Source organism: Protomyctophum parallelum (genome assembly GCF_964188405.1).
Source record: "Protomyctophum parallelum genome assembly, chromosome: 6".
Classification (NCBI taxonomy): domain Eukaryota; kingdom Metazoa; phylum Chordata; class Actinopteri; order Myctophiformes; family Myctophidae; genus Protomyctophum; species Protomyctophum parallelum.
This window is the reverse complement of record NC_139701.1, coordinates 6,791,295-6,813,131: the sequence shown is the minus strand read 5'-3', so window position 1 is coordinate 6,813,131 and position 21,837 is coordinate 6,791,295. Positions and strand designations below refer to the sequence as shown.

Sequence of the window (21,837 nt, the reverse complement as noted above, 5' to 3'; positions counted from 1 at the left end):
CCCGCCCCCAGCTCCTGATGTACTTCCAGTGTTGTGACCTTTTCTCACTGTTTGTCTAATCTAAAATAGACGATTAGTTATGCCGAGCCTGTGACATACTGCGGCTTTATCAGAGCTATACGTCTCCTACACACGACACGTCACGGCCCAGAGCAGATCGACAGACATGCGTTTATTTAAAATGAAACATGAAAAGCGAAAACAGAAATAATCTGCTTTTGCTTGAAAGGCGACATTCCGGTTCCAGCACACAGATAGTCATAGTACGTGTTGCCACAACTACCAACAAGTTAGCTAGCTGGCTCACGAGCGTTAGCTGCAGCTAGCTCGTCATTTTCCCGCAGCTATTTTCAGCGAGAGTGGTAGGCTACTATATCATCACAACATCGGGCTTTAATTGTTACCACCGGGTTACATGAGGTTAACAGCGTTACATATCTTATCTAGGTTACCACAACACCAGGCTGCTGGTGCCAGGTCACATGAGGGTAACATAACATGCATATCTAAGACGGGTCAAACTCGACAGTTATAGCCAGCAGTTAAATCTGTCGTGAAGACATAAAGAAAACCAGTCTCGGTTGTCAATACCTATAAGGGGACGTTATCCATGGCCTCTAATCTTCTCGATATGGTGAGTTTTGTCAAAAGATTTTTTGCATGTCTTAAAATGTATATTATAAATTGAATGCGGAGGATCACAATGGAAAAATTGGAACTTTTAGCACCATTGTATATAGCAAACTGTTAAAACAGTATTCCATCAATCAATATCTAGTACTGTAGGTCTATGTATTTATACTGCCGATTAGTTTTTGTTTTTACATTACTACTTAATGTCTTAATCTTAATTGCATTCACATGATGACTACGTATACCCACGTACTGTTGCCATGAACTTAGTCCTAGAATGTCTCTGTTGTTTCATACATTGCAAGTCTTCCCCATACCAGAGCCATAGAACACTGCCGTAGACTTGCGGCAGACAACGGTGGCATAAATGTGATATATGCTCCGTTTGTACTCACCCAAAGTTATGGCACAAAACGTGTATTTAGTCAAATATCTCCACTTTTTGAGCTGCACTCGGGCGGCTTTCTCTCCGGGCAGAGGGCCCGGAATGACAGCTGGACTGAATTAATCAAAACTTCCTCTGATCATCACAAACGTCATCACAAATGTTTGGGGCACACAATTGGCAGGGGCCTTGTGATGGGTGCTGGGTAATTTATCACACCACCTGCCAATTGTGTGCCCCATACAGTTGTGCTTCCCTGGTCAATTTCTTCTGATGACATTTGTGGTAATCAACAGGAATTGTTGGTAAATTCAGTCCATCGATCATTCCGGGCCGCCCGGATGCAGCTCTTGAAAAAGTGGAGATATTTGACTAAATGCACGTTTTGTGCCAGAACTTTCACAAAAGAATATCTTACTCCACCTCTTTGGAATTATTGAATGTGTAAGTACAAACGGAGCATTTATCACATTTATGCTAACGTTCTGCCGCTGCAACCGCAAGTCTACAGCAGTGTTCTATGGCTCTGGTATGTGGAATACTTGCAATGTATGAAACAACAGAGACATTCTAGGGCTAGCCATGAACTTACATCTGACCGTGTCATATCAATAAATGTCCCCTTTGTGTTTTAAGGATGATGCCTCCCCAGCCTCTCTGGTAGACCTGTGTCTATCCTATGTCAGCCAGAACCTGGAGTGTTTCTGTGCGAAGCACGCAGATGGCTCCCTTTGTCTCAGAGAGGCAATACTCTTCCCACAGGAGTTAGCAGATCAATTGCTGACCAAGATGGCTCTTGAAGGTGGGTACAACCATTGATCCACAAGACTACTTCTTCTTTTGTATTTCCGGCAGTGTGGATGCCGCAAGGCGTATTACTTTTTAAATACCCTGCACCAATCACAACGCGCTTCTCAAAATAAAATCCCCGTTGCGGGAAGCGAATGTTGTCCTTGGGAAGTTTGTGGAAAGGACAAGGTGGAGATATTTTACTAAACATGTTTTCTGCCAGAACTTTCAAGGATGTGAAACTAGACTAGAGCACAATATCTGATACAAATAATTGAGTGCACATGCAGCACCATCTATATCTATAAATGCACCAAGTCTCAAATTTGACACACGCGTTCCACACCATCACAGGGAGTGCAGTGCCCGGTGTCGAGTCTGTCGGATCACCGGTTGTCCAGAACCAGCACAAAACCTCTGCCCGGGCTCTGGACAGAGTCCAAATTATATCTCCATATGTGGAGCTGGCCTGTTCTGACATCACAATGATGTTCTGACATCACAATGATGCTTGACCTCACCCTTTATTAGCCAATTGATCACACCCCCAACCTGCACTGTTCTAGTAATTTTAAATGATACATGAACACAACATAATACATAAAATGTATGTAATATCTTCTAGGGTAGGCCTATAGGCTATTTATTTACCACATTAACCCTGGTGTCCCTATTTTGGGCCTGTCATTATAGGTGAACATTCTCAAAAATAGTAGACCTACAAGCTCACATTGTAAGTTTATATAATCATGACAATATTTATGAAAATGTAATTTGAACCTTTTCTTCTTTCTTGTTTTTGATGATCCCTTAGTGGTACCTATGTTTACTATGCAACTTGTTTCCTATTCCAAGAGTTTTGTGTTTTCTCCTGACAAGTTGCATGGTCTAACCGCGACATGAAAGCAAAGCACCCAAACCTCTTAGAGGTCAAGTAAAGCCCCACTGGAACTCCCCAGAGGAAGGATTGTCCAAAGGCTCAGTTTGCATTCAAATCTTTGGTACTCGACATCTATCTGACATATGAGAAAATAAATGATTAACCCACTTGGCGCCATTTCCATTAATGTACGTCAATTAAAGCCAATTTTAATGCTACCCTTTACGCCATTGGCGTAGCTCTACGGCAATTGTGCATTTATAGTGTATTCGATTGATCAAGTCATAATGCTACTCACGTTAGCATCTGGTTGCTAGCTGGTGATGTCAATAACACAGGATCGCGGCATTAAAATCATCGTAGCCATAATCACCCATCTGTTTCTTTCAATCGCCCGTATCTCCTATTCCTTGTCCTAGATGGCATTTTTGGTCAAAACAAGGTTTATTCCACGGCCCAGAACCGACGATGCAATCCTTCTGCATCACGTTAAAGCAGCAAACATGGATCGATGTAGCATCGTCACACACCCCAACATAAGTTCACAACATCCGGTCTAGATTCTTGGCTCTTCAAAATAACAGGGAAAAATGCTGGCGTGAAATCCGTGAATTATATCATTTGTCAATAAATGCTAGCGCTAAAACTAAAAGTGTTAAATGGTGTTTTAGGTCTGTTGAACGACAGCACAGTCGGTGTGTTCCGGAACTGTGAATACTTGCGGCTGAGACGGGCATGCATCCGCACCGCACGGATCTCTGCAGAGGCCTTCCAGAGAGCCCTGTGTTCTCACAGACTGCTGGAGCTCGACGCTGCCAGGGTCAATGCAGACCTCACCATTCCTGATATACTGCAGGGGCTCGCAAGCAATAAACACTGTCAGGTAAAGGCAGAGTATGGGGATAACAACTGTTATCAAGCCACCTTTTTCCATCACCTCGTCTGATGGTAGATCTATGTTGGGGATGGGTCATGATGTCATTACATAAAAAAATTGTGAATAGTTTGTGTGACTAAAAAATAATAATATTAGATAGAATGGACAAACTATTTCCCAGTGAATCATACTTTTTCTTGAAATGCCCATCCATAGTCTGACTGTGTAGAGTGTAGACACATGGGTGAAATGAGTACTTCTTTCTCACTCATCCTACAGGAGTCTCTTCAGCGCCTGGTTTTGACCGGCCTCACCATGTCTTCTCTGGATGAATCGAGTCGCTTGCGGTTCAGCTCCCTCCAGGGCCTGCGCGCCCTCTCTCTGGCCAACGTGGACTTCTATGACTCGGGGCTGGCCGACGTGTGTTCCCTGCCTCGGCTGGAGAGCCTGGATCTGTCCAACACGTCGGTCACCAACCTGAACCCCCTGCTGGGGCTGAGGGAGAGGCTCCGGTCGCTCACACTGCACCAGCTGAAGAGGCTGGAGATGAGCACCGCACAGCTGCTGGCAGTCATAGGGCAGCTGGATGCGCTGCAGGTTCGTCTGTAATAAAAGAGTTGTGTCCGTGATGCTGTTGACAATGTGTCCCTTTTGACATCTTATTTTATTTTAAAAATAGCAGGGCCGCGGTACAAAGTGACATGTTGCTGTGAGCTTGTATATCTGCTATCTTCCTAATAGCCAACGCAAAAATCTAAAATGACACAGATTCTTTCCCGGTTTGAATGGGTTAAACATAGTTTCCGCTTTACTCGCTGTTACTGAAAACAAATTTTCCCTTGTGTTCTTATGGACGGAGAACATTTATGATTGATTCTAATAAAGTACAATACTTTATATTTATTTTAACAAAAAGAAAATATTAGAGAACATAAGCTACATACGGTAGAAACAGAAACATTTCTTCAAAATAAATACTTTATATGGTGTTTTTTCTTTTTGTGTGTGAATGTAGCATCTGGACATCAGTGATGATAAGCAGTTTACCTCTGACGTGGCTCGTCAACTACTCGCTCAGCCAGGGATCCTGCCCTCTCTAGTATCCCTGGATGTATCGGGGAGAAAGCAGGTGCGTACATGGTGTGCGTGAGAGAGAGAGACAGAGAGTCCCTTTTCCCCTTATCCTGGAAAAGTCAAGGAATTGTCCTGACCTGGATAATCAATCGATACGCACGGGAATCGATTTTTAAATTTTGAATCGAATAGTCATTAAAAAAAAAGCGGACGGTTTTGGTCCGCGAGACGGCCCCATTTGGTCCGCGAGCCATGCTCGCGCCTCGCAGCACCGCAACGCCTCCTCCCCTCTCCCCCTCACTTGTGGTAACAACAAGGAAGGAAGTCAACACAGCAGCCTGCAGTCATGCCGTCATGGCTGCAGTCATGGCTTTCAATTTTTGCACCAACAAAAATGAAAGCCTGGTACCGAGGCTAGAGCATGACTAATGACAACAAACTCCCATATCTGCACTCACAACAATGTGCAAACTTGTGGTGTGAACAATAACAACATGAAGTCTTCCTTCAGTCCAATGATGTTAATGTCAGGAACAGCGTTTTGCATTGTAAAGCCATGTTGGTGAATGATGGTGTTTAATTCATTGAATGAAAAGCCATGTTGGTGAATGATGGTGTTTAATTCATTGAAAAGCCATGTTGGTGAATGATGGTGTTAATTCATTGAAAAGCCATGTTGGTGAATGATGGTGTTTAATTCATTGAAAAGCCATGTTGGTGAATGATGGTGTTTAATTCATTGAAAAGCCATGTTGGTGAATGATGGTGTTAATTCATTGAAAAGCCATGTTGGTGAATGATGGTGTTTAATTCATTGAAAAGCCATGTTGGTGAATGATGGTGTTTAATTCATTGAAAAGCCATGTTGGTGAATGATGGTGTTTAATTCATTGAAAAGCCATGTTGGCGAATGATGGTGTTTAATTCTGGTCCATGGAGCAACACGCAAGTCACATTTGAATGTCACACAGAGGCCTCATTTTACTGGATGATGGCAGAAAAACAAGGCGAGGCAAATGTATTTGTGTAGCGCATTTCAACAAGGCCATTCAAAGTGTTTTACATACAACATTAAGCATCAAATGAGACCAGGGCTCCAGACTAACTTTTTTCACCACCGTCCCGGAACCGTCCCAAAATACAATTTGAACCGTCCCGAAGTAAATGTATACCGTCCCGGGGGGGAAAAAAGTACAAAAAAGCACCACTCAAATTGTGAAATTAATAACTGTATTCCTATTGTAATAGAAATACAATTAAGCCAAACAAATAATGTACTGTATTGAATACATGCAGACAGTACATTATTTGTTTGGCTTCATGTTTCTTCTGTAGATACTCTGATTTAGTCAAAATGCTCCCAGATGAAAAATAGGGCTTGGTTAAAAATGTTAATCGAATTAATCAGAGGCATTGTAATTAATTAATCTAAATTAATCATATTTTAATCGCATATCAATATTCGACCTGAGAACAGTGATATTTATTTTCAAATGGATTTTGTTATTTTGGTGTAGCCTACCAGTGAATCAATGAATAGTGACTACAGTAGCTTATAAAACTTTGGTGTAGGCTACTTGATCAAAGACCAACAGATAACGTGCAGCAATGCAGGTATATGAATACTCAAATGTCTATTACATGGTTGGCATGAGAAAACAAATAAAAACAACTTTATTAGGGGGAATACTAAGACGAAGGATCAATAAATAATAATAATAATAATAATAAATACAATCAATAAAAACTGTGGAATGAGAGCGTTTTGGGGTGTGCATTCCACCGTGTTGGGGCAGCAATTCCAGAACAATCTGAGCATTAGAAAACATCTGTTGCTTCAGAGGATATATGTGACCAGTGCCAACAAAACATGCCTCATGTCGCCTTTTCCATTTTTCAGATTTTTACAGATTATTAAAGTACAGAATGTAAGCTTTCATATGATGTATCATTCAATGAAATTGGACAATAATTGGAGGAGATATAACCATTTTAAAATGACCAACATATTATGTCGATGCCAGCTAGCAAGCCTAGCATGGAAGCTAACGTTAAACGTTGCTGTAGTGTAGCCCCATGTCCATATGGAACCTTTCTGTGGCACACAACCATGGTTTTATCCAGGCTCCCAACCGATAGTTTTTCAATCTAAATGTCCCATCCACGGGGCAAAAGCAATATAATTCCTATGATTCCGTTGGGTGAATGTAGTGTGTGCGTTGTTGTTGTCAACTGTCTGACTCTGACGGCACGGCAAATTCTCATGCTGCTCATCGCTGCACACGAAATGCGCATTTTCAGTGTAAAAACTCCTCTCGTCCCGAAACCGTCCCGAATGAGATACATTTACGTCCCAAATAGATATTTTACAGTCCCCGGGACGTCGGGACGCCGTTAATCTCGAGCCCTGAATGAGACAGAGATTTATTTTCTCTCCACCAGGCCGAAGGCATGGGCAGAGAGTATGTTTTGCACTCCGTCCGTGTGTGTGCGAGTCCGTGTGTGTGCGTGCGTGCATGCATGCGTGTGTCCATCCGTCTGTTACCAGCTAATCTCCGGCACCTATTCATAGTCTGGATTTTCGGTGGTGAGGTGACCACCGCTCCGGTGGTGAGCGGTGGTGAGTAAAAACAGAGAGAAGGGCTGGAGCGGTGGCGGTGGTTTGCTCTTCACCGCGGCTCGTGACGTCATGTTGTAGTTCGGTGGTCACCCCACCACCGAAAATCCAGACTATGTATGAGCCTTTAGCCAGTGAACGTTCCACCCAATCCATAGAGTTGCAACTGTACGTGGTAAATTTTTATTATTATTTTTTCACTCTACAGCAAGTCTCTCTGTCAAAACAAGTCCATACCACGTCACGTTGTGAACTTGTAGATCTGCTGGGAAACGTTCCCCCCAAAATAGGGATGCTGGGGTTCAAGTTGAGTTAGGGCAAATAAAGTAAATAAAGTGTGGGTGTGTCATACACAAATCATCGCCACATCGTTGTAGGACAAGTTTATCCAACCAAGGGCAATGTTTGCCTAATGACTGTGTATGACGGGTCATTAAATATGAATTTCCATGGAATGACCATCAACAGAAATGCGTATCTGTGCAGCTGTACAACAAGCAATACAGTGGAAGGAGAAGCAGGGAAGGGAATGGTTAGAGGAGCTAAAGTGGAGAGTACATCATGTGAAGGACGTCGTGCTATCGGGAAGACAGAGACTGTCTGAAGAAGAGACTTAACTTCACCACACCCAACTCAGAGATCTGAGACACTCTGCTGGCATCCAAAACGTGAGATCACTTTAACCTTGTGTTTCATTGTTCATTAGAATCTTGTTTATTGTATTTATTTTAAGAGGAGCACTGAGACGAGTTGTCACAATGTTTAATTTTTAGTTGTGTCATTGTTGTATTCAGCCAACTGCACTCAAATGTATTATATCTTTCTCTTCTGAACCAGCTGCAGGACACAGCCTTAAGATGAACGACACCCTGGGAAATGGCACAGACTCCTCTATCTATAGCAACTTCAAGCTCTACTTCATCACCAATCTGGCTCTCGACCTCATCCTGGTTCTCCCCAGCAACATCTACGTCCTGTGGCTGATACTGAGTGGAGCTGGTGGGACGATAGCCTCCGAGTTCTTCTATCTCAACCTGACTGCATCTCTGATCATCTCTACCCTGACCTCTGTTTTTAACTTTGCACTTCTCTTAACAGGCAACTTTACTTTTGGTACGGTTGCATTCTTCATCATTGTTTTTTTTTTCTGGTTCTCTGTCCCGTCGTTCCAGTGTTGTATCTGTGTGGAGCGTTACATAGCGGTGGTTCACCCTGTGGTGTTTCTCAGGTTCAAAGCTCTCCGGTACAGGGTGGCCTGTTGCTGCGTTGTCTGGCTGATGGTGATTCCACTCAGCTTGGTTTCTTTGTGGTTACTGAGAGTGGTGCGTTACATCTTTCTGGGCTTTAGCATTGTGTGCATTGCTGTGCTGTCTTTCTGCTGCCTCTCGGTCCTCAGAGCTCTGAAACAGCCTGGACCCGGAGAAGGACAGAGGGACAGTGGCAAAGACATGAAGAGAAGGGCTTTTAGGATTATTCTCATCAGCTTGGTAGTAATGGTAGGGACTACTATAATGACCTGTATTCCCTTAATTCTTAATGAACTGAGCTCGACTACTCAACTGGTCATCAGCCGAGTTGCTGTGTTAATCACAATTACATTAGCCAGGGTGTCAGGCTTTGTTCATCCTTTGCTCTACATCTACAAAGCTGGGAAACTGCCATGCTTCAATTAAAGGGCTCTAAAAGCAAGACAGATCTCTTAACCAGACCTGTGTGTAATATTACACCCATGACCGAGCTCCGCACCGTGGGCGACCGGGCATTCTGCTCCACTGCCCCACGCCTGTGGAATGCCCTCCCCGACCGTTTGAGAGCAGCACAGTCTATCAATACTTTAGAAAAGGACTAAAACATATACCGTTTTAACAAAGCTTTTGCTTATAGTCTATTTTTCTCTACTGTAATTTACTCTAGCATTGATTACTTTTCAATCTACTTTTAACCCCAAGAAGGATTAAAACAATGTTGTTGCAGATGGGGTTTTTTTTGTAATAATTGTATGCTATTGTTTCTAAACCTTATAGCAGTTTGTGATTTGGAAATAATTTAAGTGTGTTATTTATTATTATTATTATTATTATTATTATTCAGCTATGTGTTGTGTTGTTGTAATACATATAGCCTAGTAATGAATTACTCATGGTAGAGAAAACTATATTTTAAACATTATTGTTCATCAAACATTGTTTAGTTTTCATTCATGAAAAAGTGTGTTTCTCAAGCAAATGCATCCGTTTCCAATGAATGTAAAAAATATACAAAAGCTGAAATGATTACTCCTCAAGCTGACTCTTATAGCAGGTGATTTGACACCACTTTATCTGAAATAACACTAGTGAATATTCAACCCTCAGACCATCTCTACCCCTTTTCCCCCTCACTGTCTGGGCTAATCTTGCTCCACCCCTTAACCCTTATCCCTAAACTTATTTGCCTTTTTTTTTTTTACTATTTAAAAAAACCTTTTAAAATAGTTCAAATAGCTGATCTACAAGCTCACAATGTGTAGATGTAGATCGGCTAGTTGAACTATTTTATAATGATTTTCAAAATAGTAAAAAATACAAATACATTTAGGGATAAGGGTGTTTCCCCCCGTTTTACCTCCTGTATGATGATTTCCTGTTTTAGGCTATATAGAAGTGTATATTTGTATGTCTCTAAATGTTGAATTGAACAAGGTGGACCCTCTTGTAAACTAGTGTAATGCTTTATGGTGTCGTCCACTCACAGTTAACAGTCTTTGTATTGAGTTGTGCTTGAAATGTACTGTAATTCTGCAAACTGTTAATCAATCAGTCATTTAATCAGGAGTGTGATCACATGGTCATAGCTCACAGGTGGTTACGTTTTAGACATGGGTTTGATGTGTGGTTGAATTACATAACTGTATTTAAGCACTTACTGTACCATTTCCTTCATATATCCACTACAATGTCTGCAGAATGTGACCTGTTCAATTAACTACTTTAAATATCACACCCGTGTTAAGTAAGGAGCACTAATATGTCTAACTCATGTTGATTAGGTAATGTAATAATGGTGATGTAAAACAAACGGTGCAAACACAAACATTAAACGCCATTGAGCGCCCCTCAAAAATGCATCAATTTGTATATGATTGTGATGTTATCTTTAGCATCAGTGCAAATAAAACTATGGTAACGATATATTATGTTGTGTTGTCTGAAACCTTCAGAGAACTAAAAGTAGACCAATGACTGCCATCATCAGTGGCAGTCACAGTATAGCTGAGGGAGTGGGAAACAAATGTATAACTGGTGTCTGCTTGAGTCAGGCCAATATGTTTGATTTGATTTAGTATTAGAAAAGAAAAGGGGGGGGCACGGTGGCACAGTTGGTAGTGCTGTCGCCTCACAGCTAGAAGGTCCTGGGTTCGATTCCCGCTGGGGACGCTGTGGACACTGGCGGCGTGTTCCCTCCTCCGCGTCATCAGTGCCTTTCTGTGTGGAGTTTGCATGTTCTCCCCGTGTCCCCTAGGGTAGATGCCCTCACAAAAACATGCAGTAATCCTGGTCTCTAAAAACTACCTCCCCCTGGCCAGCCGGGGCGCCTGATGGAGGGGAAAGGAACTGGTCGGAATAACGTGTCCCTTCCACGCACTACGTCCGGCCGGGGAAATTCCCCCCTGTCAGGTGAAAAGAAGCAGCTTGGACTCCTCATGCATAGAAGGAGGCATGAGGTCAGTCCGCTGCCCCCCCAGGTTGGCAGAGGAAGTGTAGCGCCCAGGATTACATTAGATAATTGGCACTGGGTGAAAAGAAAACTGGGTTACAAAATTGTGGGATAAAAATGTAATAAAAAAAAAAGAAAAGAAAAGGGGGCACGGTGGCACAGTTGGTAGTGCTGTCGCCTCACAGCTAGAAGGTCCTGGGTTCGATTCCCGCTCGGGACGCTGTGGGTGCTGGCGGCGTGTTCCCTCCTCCGCGTCATCAGTGCCCATAACATCAGTCCAATGATGTTAATATCAGGAACAGCGTTTTGCATTGAAAACTGCAAACACAGCAGCAAGATTTGCGAGCTGCTGCTGTGATAAGACATTTAGACAACACAATTATAACACAAAAAGTTGTAGAAAAACTGTACAAACAGAGCAACTACCTTTAAACACTTTTGAAAAACAACTGCTATTTGTGCACAACCTTGCAAAAGCTTACCCCAAGCTAACCTTTCCTATGTGGATATATAGGCCAACTATTTCTCACAGCAAATGCACAATTCTTATGGTTTTGAAAGTTAGATTTCGCTCAGTTGTAATGTAATAGCTCAGTGTACATATCATTTCTATTCCCTTTCAGTTGTGCATTGTTAACGTACTGTATATTTTCTCGGGCCACTAAAGGGGTGTGTGTGTGTGTGTGTTGCGTGCTGCGCTGTACATCTTGTAAGAGACCTGTATTTCAAGATGTAGAGTCAGGTTGTATTTCTTGTTTGGGGCTCTGCAGGTGACAGATGCAGCTGTTAAGGCGTTTGTTGAGGAGAGACCAGGGATGACCTTTATGGGACTGTTGGCCACAGATGCTGGCTTTTCGGATTTCCTCTCTGGAGAGGGCAGTCTAAAAGTAAGTCTGGGCGAATAACTGTACCTTCAAACATAATATTCACCGTTTGAAGATGTGCAAATATTTAGTGGTCTCGTATGTGTGCATGCGTAGGTGACAGGAGAAGCCAACGAGACGCAGATCTGTGAGGCACTGCGCCGCTACAGCGAGAGAGAAGGCTTTGTGAGAGAAGCTCTGTTTCACCTGTTCAGCCTAACCCATGTCATGGAGAAACCACGGCCCGATATCCTTAAGGTACACCACCAGAAATGTTCAAAGAACACTTACTTACATCATGATTCATTCTCTGCACCCCATTCAACTTCAGATAAATACTGTATACCACAATGGCATAATAAAAACTAGACTAAAACTAAAACATTTCAAATGACTAAAATATGTCTAAAACTAAATGTTTCTGTCAAAATCAATGGTAGGCTTTTTCCATCATGTATGTGACACCATCCCATGATTCCCATCACACACCTTGTACCCTCCCGGGAGAGTTTGCACTGTCTGATCGATCATTATAATTTATCGTCAACCACATATGAACACGTAAGATATTAATCCCGAACGGTAGCTATATGGTCGGTATAACTTACATTTTCCCTCTGAACAGCTAAAGCCAGCCAACCACAAACATCCCTTCATGCTCTGAGTGTATTTAATATTGTTTCAAGTTTGGTTCATTCAATTCCTCTTTCCTTGCGTGTCGCAGAGGGAAAGAAAGTTCAAGACTATTAACTCTGGCATAGTCGCAGTTTCATGGGACCTGCTGGCTTGCCTCTTATTGATAATTAATTAATAGGCGCTAAAAGAGTTTTAGTGCAGCAAGCAGCTTACCAAACCAAAGGCTTTGTATGAAAACATATAGCATTTATGTTGGTAAAAAGGTACTGTCCCCCCCCCTAAAGGAAAATTAGAAACTTTTAAGAAGTTCACAAGCTGTGATACCGCAACTGCTGTCAAATTTTCATTTCAAAACAAAAGCCTTTTTGCTATAAAATGATCATTTGAATCAATATTTTAGTACTAAAAGCACACCTGCAAACCTGGATCAAAAGTCTTTATGCAGGTGCGTAGGCAAAATATTGTGAACATCATCAACAATAAGAAGATGAAATATACTGAAGCAACGCTTCGGTCGTATAGACCCACCTCAGGTCTCAAGGTCTCTTGTCACTTAACTCTATCTCTACCGCTAGCTGTTAGCATAAACCCCAGCTCCAGGGGCCAGCATACACGTTCATTTTAAGAAGTCGGAGTTTGCCCGCCCCCCACACACTCTTGTTACACACACCACCGCAGCACTGGAACAAGCACATACTCCTTACCTCTTGTCAGAAGCGTTTACATGGCGCCAGTGTCGCAGTAAAAAGGCACAAATTAAATCCGAAATGTGGATGGCAGAAAATCCACCAAGGACAGCTATCCTAGAATCTGAGTTAAGGAAGGGAGGAGTTTGAAAATCCTCCCTTCCACTGCTTTGCACTGTGAATATATTTCCAATCCCATAGTTGGAACGGTACGGACTTGGGATATGACGCCACCTAGCATCGTATATATATGTACCTGGGGGGAAAAAGAGTTAATGACCGTTAACCGTTAAGTTGTAAAAAATAAAACAACCTACCACCACGACATCGTTATTTAACTATCATAACTATTTCCCCATGCATATCTGCAGTTGGTAGTGTTGGGTATGAAGAATCACCCCGCTACCTTGAACGTCCAGCTGGCAGCCAGTGCTTGTGTGTTCAACCTGACCAAGCAAGACCTGGCAGCCGGTATGCCAGTCAGGCTCCTGGGCACCGTCACCCATTTGTTACTGGAGGCCATGAGGACCTTCCCCAATCACCAGCAGGTATGATCAACCTTCCACAGGTCATTTTGGGTGCATACACAACTGGTACTACTCAACCATGGTCTTTCATAACCCCTGGTATAGCTGGTGTCATTTGTACAAGTTGATCGTATACACTCCAGTGTCCAGTAGACATGAATGGAGTTAGCTTCCAGGTAGGAGGGGAAAACCAGCAATACCAGGAACCAATGATCACACTCACGTCACTCACAGTGTCTTTACGCAGGACGGATACCAGGTAGGGCTGTCACAATGAGGGCATTTTATATGACGATTAACGCTCAAATAATTGCGATTAACGATTTGATTGTGTTTCTATCATTATGAATGAAAATTTCATTTCAGTTTGCATTGTAGGTTTGGTAAACAAAAGTTGCAGGCTGCACCTGCGATACCTAGAACTCATTCCATTGAATGGGTCTGTGTATCGCACAGAGCAGATATGACAAATAACTTGCATATTTAACGTTATACAGTACTTAAATAGCCGAACTAAAGCCTCAACATGACGTGTTTTGTGCGTGTAGATCTGCTAGTTCCACTATTTTTGAAAGGGTTTGAAACTATATGAACATTTTTCAACGTGGAATTTAAATGATATATAGGACAATTATGCAAATAATAATTGTGATTATCTCAAATAATTTGCTAATTATGTCATAATTGTGACAAGCCTGATACCAGGAAGGAAGTCAGTGTGTATCCTGCTGCATGATGTCACCTTCATCTTGGGTTAAATAAAACACTGATGCTTTGATGGTGTAACTTCCCCGTGGTTTCCAAACCTTTTAGCCCGTGACCCAAAACAACTACAATTCGTTTGGGAACCAGTGGACACTCTGAAGCAGACGGTCACTGTGTTAGTTCAGTACAGCCAGCTAATGTTCAGCCTCTGTTTTGATGTCCATGTTGGTTTCTCTGCCTCCAGCTGCAGAAGAACTGCCTGCTGTCTCTGTGCAGTGATCGTATTCTACAGGAAGTCCCGTTCAACAGGTGGGATCCCCCCCACACACACAAACGTTTTTCCCCCACTCACAATACACCACAAAATGCGTACAGTCTACTTGAATCAGCACTGGTAAAAACGTAAACTCAGAGTTAGTTTTCAATCATACATGTTACTGTATTGCTTATATGTAGTTTTAATACACAAGGAAACAAAGGACTTTAATTGTGTGCCAAGGGTCATGCAACAAAAATAGTCAATCTACAAGCTCACAGCGCATTGCAGCTCATAGCGTTTTTAGGTTGTAGTTCTGATATTTTCTGTGCATGACATTAGTATAAATAACCTTTTTATTCAATTAGAATGCACATTATCCCCCACCATGTTGGAGGAAACAACGCTTGCTATACAACAACTGCTGTTCAAGATATATACAGTATGTGTGTAATGTGTCTACTCTAGTCTATATATACACATGTACCTTTTCTTTAGAAAGTGGTTACCTTAATGTTTACAGACAGCCATGCCCGAGGAAAGAGAAATATGCCAACCTTCGGTACAACAAGGCCTCTATTGCAAAACCAGCGGAGGGGATTGGATCTCTCATTAGAGACTGTATGAATTGTGTGTTGCAAATCCAATCTGAATGGCTTGTTGTGTCCGTTAGGTTTGAGGCTGCCAAGTTGGTGATGCAGTGGCTGTGCAACCATGAAGACCAGAACATGCAAAGGATGGCTGTCGCCATCATCTCCATCTTGGCAGCTAAGGTAGATGTGAAGTGCATGCAGTCATGCATGCATGCTTGTATGTTTTCACCATCAGTGTTTTTGTGTGTATGTGTCTATGCGTGTGTTAAAAGTGAATGTGATATACCGGTAGATATTAGATAGCATGTTGTTTAGAAAGATGCTAGGTTCATTGTTGTTTACCTGGTATCCTAGTTTCTTTGAGACACTACATTGTTCTCGCTGTGCTCTAATTAGCATGTGATTATTTACCTTGTTTATTGACTAGAGTTCATGTTTCCTCTGTTTATTCCAATCTCAGACTTGTAAGAGCATCTGCTAAATGCCAAAATTGTGAATTGTAAAGTTCAGTATTAACTTTGTGGTACAACCATAGACTGTAAAAAATATGGACAAAGCGTTCCCCGGGTCTAACATGGACGTAAAATGAAGCCTGTTATTCCTGCACTGTAAGTCGCCATCTTTCTAGATCCGTTTTGGCCCAGTTGGCCATTGGCTGGCTCCGTTTTGGCCCAGCTGGCCATTGGCTGGCCCAGACAACGAGGCGGGACTTCCCCCCTTCTTCTCCGTTGGTTTTTGTTTTGACTCGAGTGGGAGGGGAATCCCGATCATAGACTGTAACGATAGCCACGCCCCTCAGAACATACGTGACTTTATGGTCATTTTTTTAATTAATGGGACCATAATTTTCCAAAAAGAATATTATGACATTAGAAATGAGACTTTAAACTAGTGACTGGAAGCAGAAAGTATTCATGACCATGTTTATTAAGGTAATACAGTCTAGGTGAAGTTGGGCCCAAATACATGGACTTCTATGGGGCTATGGGTTTTTCTGGGTCCAATGACAGCGCCACAACAGGCCATTATATGAACTACGATTTCCTTAGTGGCTTCACAAAATATCTGTCTGACTGCCCCCCTGGGTACAACACTCGCTAGTATTATATATATATTGCACAATGTACAGGGCATTTCGTCATGTGTCTGAACTGGAACGGCAGTGGCCATGGAGTTATATTGTTATGGTACTATGTGAAACGAGTAAAATAATTTAAACAAAACAGTTGTCATTGTTGAGTTCACATGCCTTTTCCTAACGGATGTCTGTTGTCTTTCAGTTGTCTACAGAGCAGACTGCTCAGTTGGGGGCAGAACTGTTCATCGTGAAGGTAAGCTTGTCGGTTCACTCGCGTTCCCTTAGAAGAAACATCGGTCAGATTCTCATGATGCTCTCCTTGTCCTCCAGCAATTGCTCCACATTGTGCGTCAGAAGGCAACCCAAGGCGTGGTGGACGCCACCCTTAAATTCACACTCAGTGCACTCTGGAATCTCACAGATGAATCACCAACGACCTGTCGCCATTTTATTGAGAACCAAGGGCTGGATCTGTTTATTAAAGTCCTGGAGGTATGTAAATACATGCACATGCACATCTAGGCTAGGGGTTCCCAAACTGTGTTGCGTGCGTGTGCGTGCGTGCATCGTCCTCTGTGGTATTGGGGAAAAAATCCCCAGAAGTTAGCACAGCCAAAATCAATGTAGGACAAAGTACTAACATTTCCACTTTTGTATTGGCACACACCAATAAATGAACGCTTATGTAGACTTAGACTTAGTAATTAAGAGTTCTGTTCAGAGCTATAAAACTATGCCTAAAAGCTCATTTATGCTCCATCGCACAACGGTGTCGCACTTCGACCTACAAGCTCGGCTATTTAGGCTATTTTCGACATCCCACATGAATCGGGCTTAAGGAGGCAAGCTGACTCCGTCTCTGAATCTCACACACATTCTCTCTCTCTCTCTCTCTCTCTCTAATCTCTAATCTGTCTGCAGTCATTCCCCAATGAGTCTTCCATTCAGCAGAAAGTTCTTGGGCTGCTGGTACGTTTCTAAATATTCTCAACATAAGTATTAGTTTTAGTGCTGTTGTTTTATACTGCACACAGACTTAAGTGGTGGAATAAATTCACTATATTGATGCACTATTAATCCGCTCTTCATCTTTTCACTGTTGTAGAACAACATTGCGGAAGTCGGGGAGCTGCATGTTGAACTGATGGTGCAGGGCTTCTTGGACCACATCTGCACTCTGCTCCACAGCTCTGAGGTGGAGGTTAGCTACTTCGCTGCAGGGATCCTGGCCCACCTCACCTCCAGGGGGGAGGAGGCCTGGACGCTCAGCATCGGCCTCCGCACCACACTGCTGGAACAGCTGGTAGGAGACCACCACCAGCCCCAGTGACTGGCGGCCGGGGGGACCCTTTGAGGGGGGGAGGGGGCACCGGGACCCTTTGAGGGGGGCCACGGCTTCCCGCGCCAGGAAAATGGGCACCCTCCGCTCCGTTTTGCTCACTTGTCCTGGTTTCTGTAACATATATCTGCAAGTTTGCCACACCTGTATTGTAAGTGCATGTTAAAACCTTGTATAGTAAGCGTTTGAATTGGAGTTAATCATTTGTTTGTTTTTGCTTTCTAGCATTCTGCCATCCTGAAGTGGCCGCCACCAGAGTGTGAGATGGTGGCATACAGGTGAGAGTTTGCTTCCCAACAGAAACACACAACAAAATGCACTCAGCAGAGCACATCCTCCAAATGTGTTGCCACAAAGCCATTTAGCTACGTGGCTAGACTTAACTAGTTAGTTATCACGGCAAGCAAGCATGAATGGTGTGCTACTATGTATTGTAAACAATTTAATTTAGTGATGATTCAGTTTCTAAATGATCTCAGCAGTACAGTAGCTGTATGCTAACACCTCATCCAATTCTCATCCTCTTCTAGGTCATTTAACCCCTTCTTTCCTCTGCTGGAGTGCTTCCATACCCCTGGAGTTCAGCTGTGGGCAGCCTGGGCCATGCAGCATGTCTGCAGCAAGAACGGTAAGAGACGACACACATACTGCATACAATGCTGTAGTGTATGTAAACTCAGTAATAAACAGAAGTTTAGTCCTGTAAATTCACTAAAGCTTGTTTTTAGCCTTCATATCTGTTATAATCTGATCGCCCATGGCTGTGTACTTGAACGTGAGACACAGTGTACTTGTTATGTATTGTGTACTGCCTGAACTGTAGCATACTTTATAGTTGGGCTACGAGAGACATCTCAGACAGCAAGGTCAGCCTTGCTGCAGTAGGCACGTTATTATGTCTGATATCTTGTTGTCACGTCATTATGATCCAGCACTATATATATATCAGATAGACCCTGACGAAGACCTTCTAGTCAAAACGCGTTGGTCCTGTTATTTATTTGCCTTGCTCATTTCCAAATAAATTATTAAATTTTTCACCAAAGACGGAGTGCCTTGGATTATTTTCTTTTCAAGTCTGCAATTCACATTTTTAACAAGCAGTACTACTTGGAGGAAGGATACCTTTTGTCTATATATGTTCCTGTGTGTGTAATAAACTTTGTGAACCTTTAGCGTGATACTGTCTCGTGTCGCGTTATTTGTTCTCCCGGGCCCGTCGCCGTACCGAAGGAATAATTCAACCGGATTATCACACACCACCCAGCCGGCACACACTACCTGTCTGTCAAATCAGACGAGGGTCTAGTACTTAGAGTTTACAACAATATCCAACCCTACCTACCTTGTATTTTATGTATTTATTTTGGGTTTGTATTTTCTGTGATGCCTATTAAGTTTCAAGTCAACCAATAAAGGTTGACTTGACAGAGAAGGTGGTATTGTTTCTCCACAGCCTCTCGCTATTGCAGCATGCTATTGGAGGAGGGTGGCCTACAGCAGCTGGAGCATGTCCAGACACACCCACAGACCCACAAAGACGTCAGGCGATTGACGGACAGCATCCTGGAGAGCCTACAGCACCACCGAGCTCGCACTGGCCAGCCTTTACACACACCGACGTGTCGCCCACCGCCACAACAACAAGAACCTAACAACGGTAAAGCGTCCCACTCATACTGATTTCACTCACTTGCTTCCATAGAAGCCAGCATGTCTTCTATGGAGGCATGTTGCGCAGCGAAAATAGCCACTCTACGAGCTTGTAGATTGGATATTTTCTGTGATTATTTTAAGATTAGAGCATTTGTTGTGTCATACCGTATGTGTTCTAAGATATTTCATATAAAAGCAAAGGTTAAAGCCTCAATCTGTGATTTCTTCACCTGGTTGGTAGAACAGCAGGAATAATATAATAATAATAATAATAATAATATTATTATTATCGTAATTTTAGATTTTGTGTTAATTGTTTAGGAATCACTGCTAGTGGGGAGCCCGCTGGCCTTCCGTCTTCACTGTAACTATCAATAAAGGCACAAAAGCCAAAATCAAATCTACATTTTTTAATTTGAAAGTGCTAGTGTGGGTGGGGCGGCTCCTTTCACACTGTTTCACAAATGCACCTTAGGATTCATCATACAAACATTGTCGTTATATTTTATTTTGCTTTAATCCATGCTCTCTGCATCTCTCCCTTAGAGAATGAGGCTCCCTGACTACGAAGAGGACTTCACCTCATTGGTCCCACAACAGAGAGGCTTTTAGCATGGGCGAGGGACGGTGCATGTGTGTATTTTGACAGTGTATCTTAAACAGTGATCCCTACTAACAGTACAAAGTAGACCCGAAATGACAGAAAAGTACGCAGTTCTTTGCACACATTTTATTTATTTCCGTTGTTTGTTTCACAACAAAAGTATTATCTAAGTATTATATACCGATCATAAACATTTATTTTTATTTTATTGTAATGGAGTATGGAAATGGTCAGAAGAACCCTTATTTTGAGGTTTCCCCTTTCCTGTCTCGTCGGCCCACGTATCATGTTTTTACCAAACACTTTGAAAGCGCACAAGTGAACCATTCAAACATTCATTTGAAAGTCACGACTTGTGCGAATCTCGGCATCGGACAGAACCCCAATCGCTCAGTTGAACGCAACGACTGATCCTATTCACTAAGAGCATCTGTCATGTGCATGATGGTGTGAGGTTCGTGCATGCTGGAATCTGTATGAATGTTTCTACCAATTACCATAGGAATAATGCCTGCTTGTTTGTTTTATAGCAGTGTTGTGTTCTGAGAAACCCAAAACCCTGGATCTGCAATGCTATTGTGGTCTCCTTAAAGTCCAGGGAAATTATATAATAATCAATGCATATCTTTTGATTTGATGAAATGTCACTTGCTCGGACAGTGGCGTCATGATGCCCAAAACTTTACAGGGAATCTTGTATCATTGAGGAACATATCAATCTAAAAGTCATCAGTGTTTTAAAGTTCAATGTCTGGTGTTTTGGTAGCCAAACACTCAAAAAGTGTAACTGAGACACCAGCAGTGCTGCAAATCCAGTGGTCCGGGGCAGAATGCCTTTGGTTTATAGGAATTGTGGAATGCAAATGTGTATATCTACTATCTAGGAAGTACAAATGTCTCTTGTCGGACTCAAATACCGGCGATAATGTTGGTCATTATATGCATGGAGGTATTCAGATGGGTATTTAATCCTGGAGGATTGTGTGTATTATGTGTTAGTTGTACTTTCCTATGCCTTTGTTGAGTGCATAGAAGAGAGACAGATTGTGTTTGTCTGTCGGTACAACTATGTGCATCAGAGTGTATGTATGTAATCAGTACAAGCTATGTATATAATAGAATGCAAGAGAAATAGTCATGAGTGGTTGAAATTGTTGCACGGAAACAATGTTATATTGTATGTTTATTGATAAGTTGTTTTGTTTTATCTGATTGAAAGGTACTGCTGTAGTAGAGGATGAACAGATTTAAGATTTTAAAAGATTTATCCTGTGATTAGAATACGATAGAGCACCAGTCCTCTAAAGCTCTATGAAAATGAATATCCTCCTGGATAGTTTTCCATGAGGAGTCACTTCTACATGTTCACCCGGGAAAGCATAACAATGGAGAAAACCCTTACCATAGAAACCCACCCTACTGCCGATCCTCTTTCTTGCCCTTGTTTTGGACTCCGCTAATCGGCTAATGCACCTATGGTATCAGCATTCTCTATGCAAATTAAGCTGATATTCCTCTTACATTGTGCTTTTTTTTTATATATATTTTTTTCTTATCCCACGATTTTGTAACCCATTTTTCACCCCTGTGTCAATCATCTAATGTGTTCCTGGGCTCTACACACCCTCCACCAACCTAGTCCCCATATATGGGGGACAAGGGGAGAGCAACGGACTTGAACTCATGCTTCCTTCATGCCTGAGTGTCCAAGTTGCTCCTTTACACCTGACAGGGGGGAGTTTCCCTGGTTGGACGTAGCGCGTGGAAGGAACACGTTATTCCAACCAGTTCCTTTCCCCTCCATCAGGCGCCCCGGCTGGCCAGGGGGAGGCAGTTTAGTGACCAGGATTACTGCATGTTTTTTGTGAGGGTACCTACCCTAGGGGACACGGGGAGAACATGCAAACTCCATACAGAAAGGCCCTTTCGCCAACCCCGCCTTT

At 42.5% G+C, this 21,837-nt stretch overlaps 1 protein-coding gene across 1 annotated transcript in view; it reads left to right on the top strand.

Annotated features, from left to right (window-relative positions):
* The first annotated feature begins 76 nt into the window (after positions 1–76).
* Positions 77–21,837, top strand: part of zyg11 (zyg-11 family member, cell cycle regulator) — a 22,248-nt gene continuing 487 nt past the window's right edge. Inside the window, exons 1-18 of the mRNA XM_083767515.1 lie at positions 77–634; positions 1,655–1,820; positions 3,359–3,570; positions 3,844–4,161; positions 4,580–4,693; positions 11,722–11,838; positions 11,932–12,072; positions 13,508–13,684; positions 14,613–14,677; positions 15,298–15,397; positions 16,498–16,548; positions 16,626–16,787; positions 17,217–17,264; positions 17,401–17,598; positions 17,860–17,912; positions 18,165–18,262; positions 19,091–19,294; positions 19,837–21,837. The exon at positions 19,837–21,837 is cut by the window's right edge and continues 487 nt beyond it. Of these exons, the coding sequence (XP_083623641.1) occupies positions 611–634; positions 1,655–1,820; positions 3,359–3,570; positions 3,844–4,161; positions 4,580–4,693; positions 11,722–11,838; positions 11,932–12,072; positions 13,508–13,684; positions 14,613–14,677; positions 15,298–15,397; positions 16,498–16,548; positions 16,626–16,787; positions 17,217–17,264; positions 17,401–17,598; positions 17,860–17,912; positions 18,165–18,262; positions 19,091–19,294; positions 19,837–19,853 (2,265 nt within the window). The 5' untranslated portion in view covers positions 77–610 and the 3' untranslated portion in view covers positions 19,854–21,837. The remainder of the gene's footprint in view (positions 635–1,654; positions 1,821–3,358; positions 3,571–3,843; positions 4,162–4,579; positions 4,694–11,721; positions 11,839–11,931; positions 12,073–13,507; positions 13,685–14,612; positions 14,678–15,297; positions 15,398–16,497; positions 16,549–16,625; positions 16,788–17,216; positions 17,265–17,400; positions 17,599–17,859; positions 17,913–18,164; positions 18,263–19,090; positions 19,295–19,836) is intronic.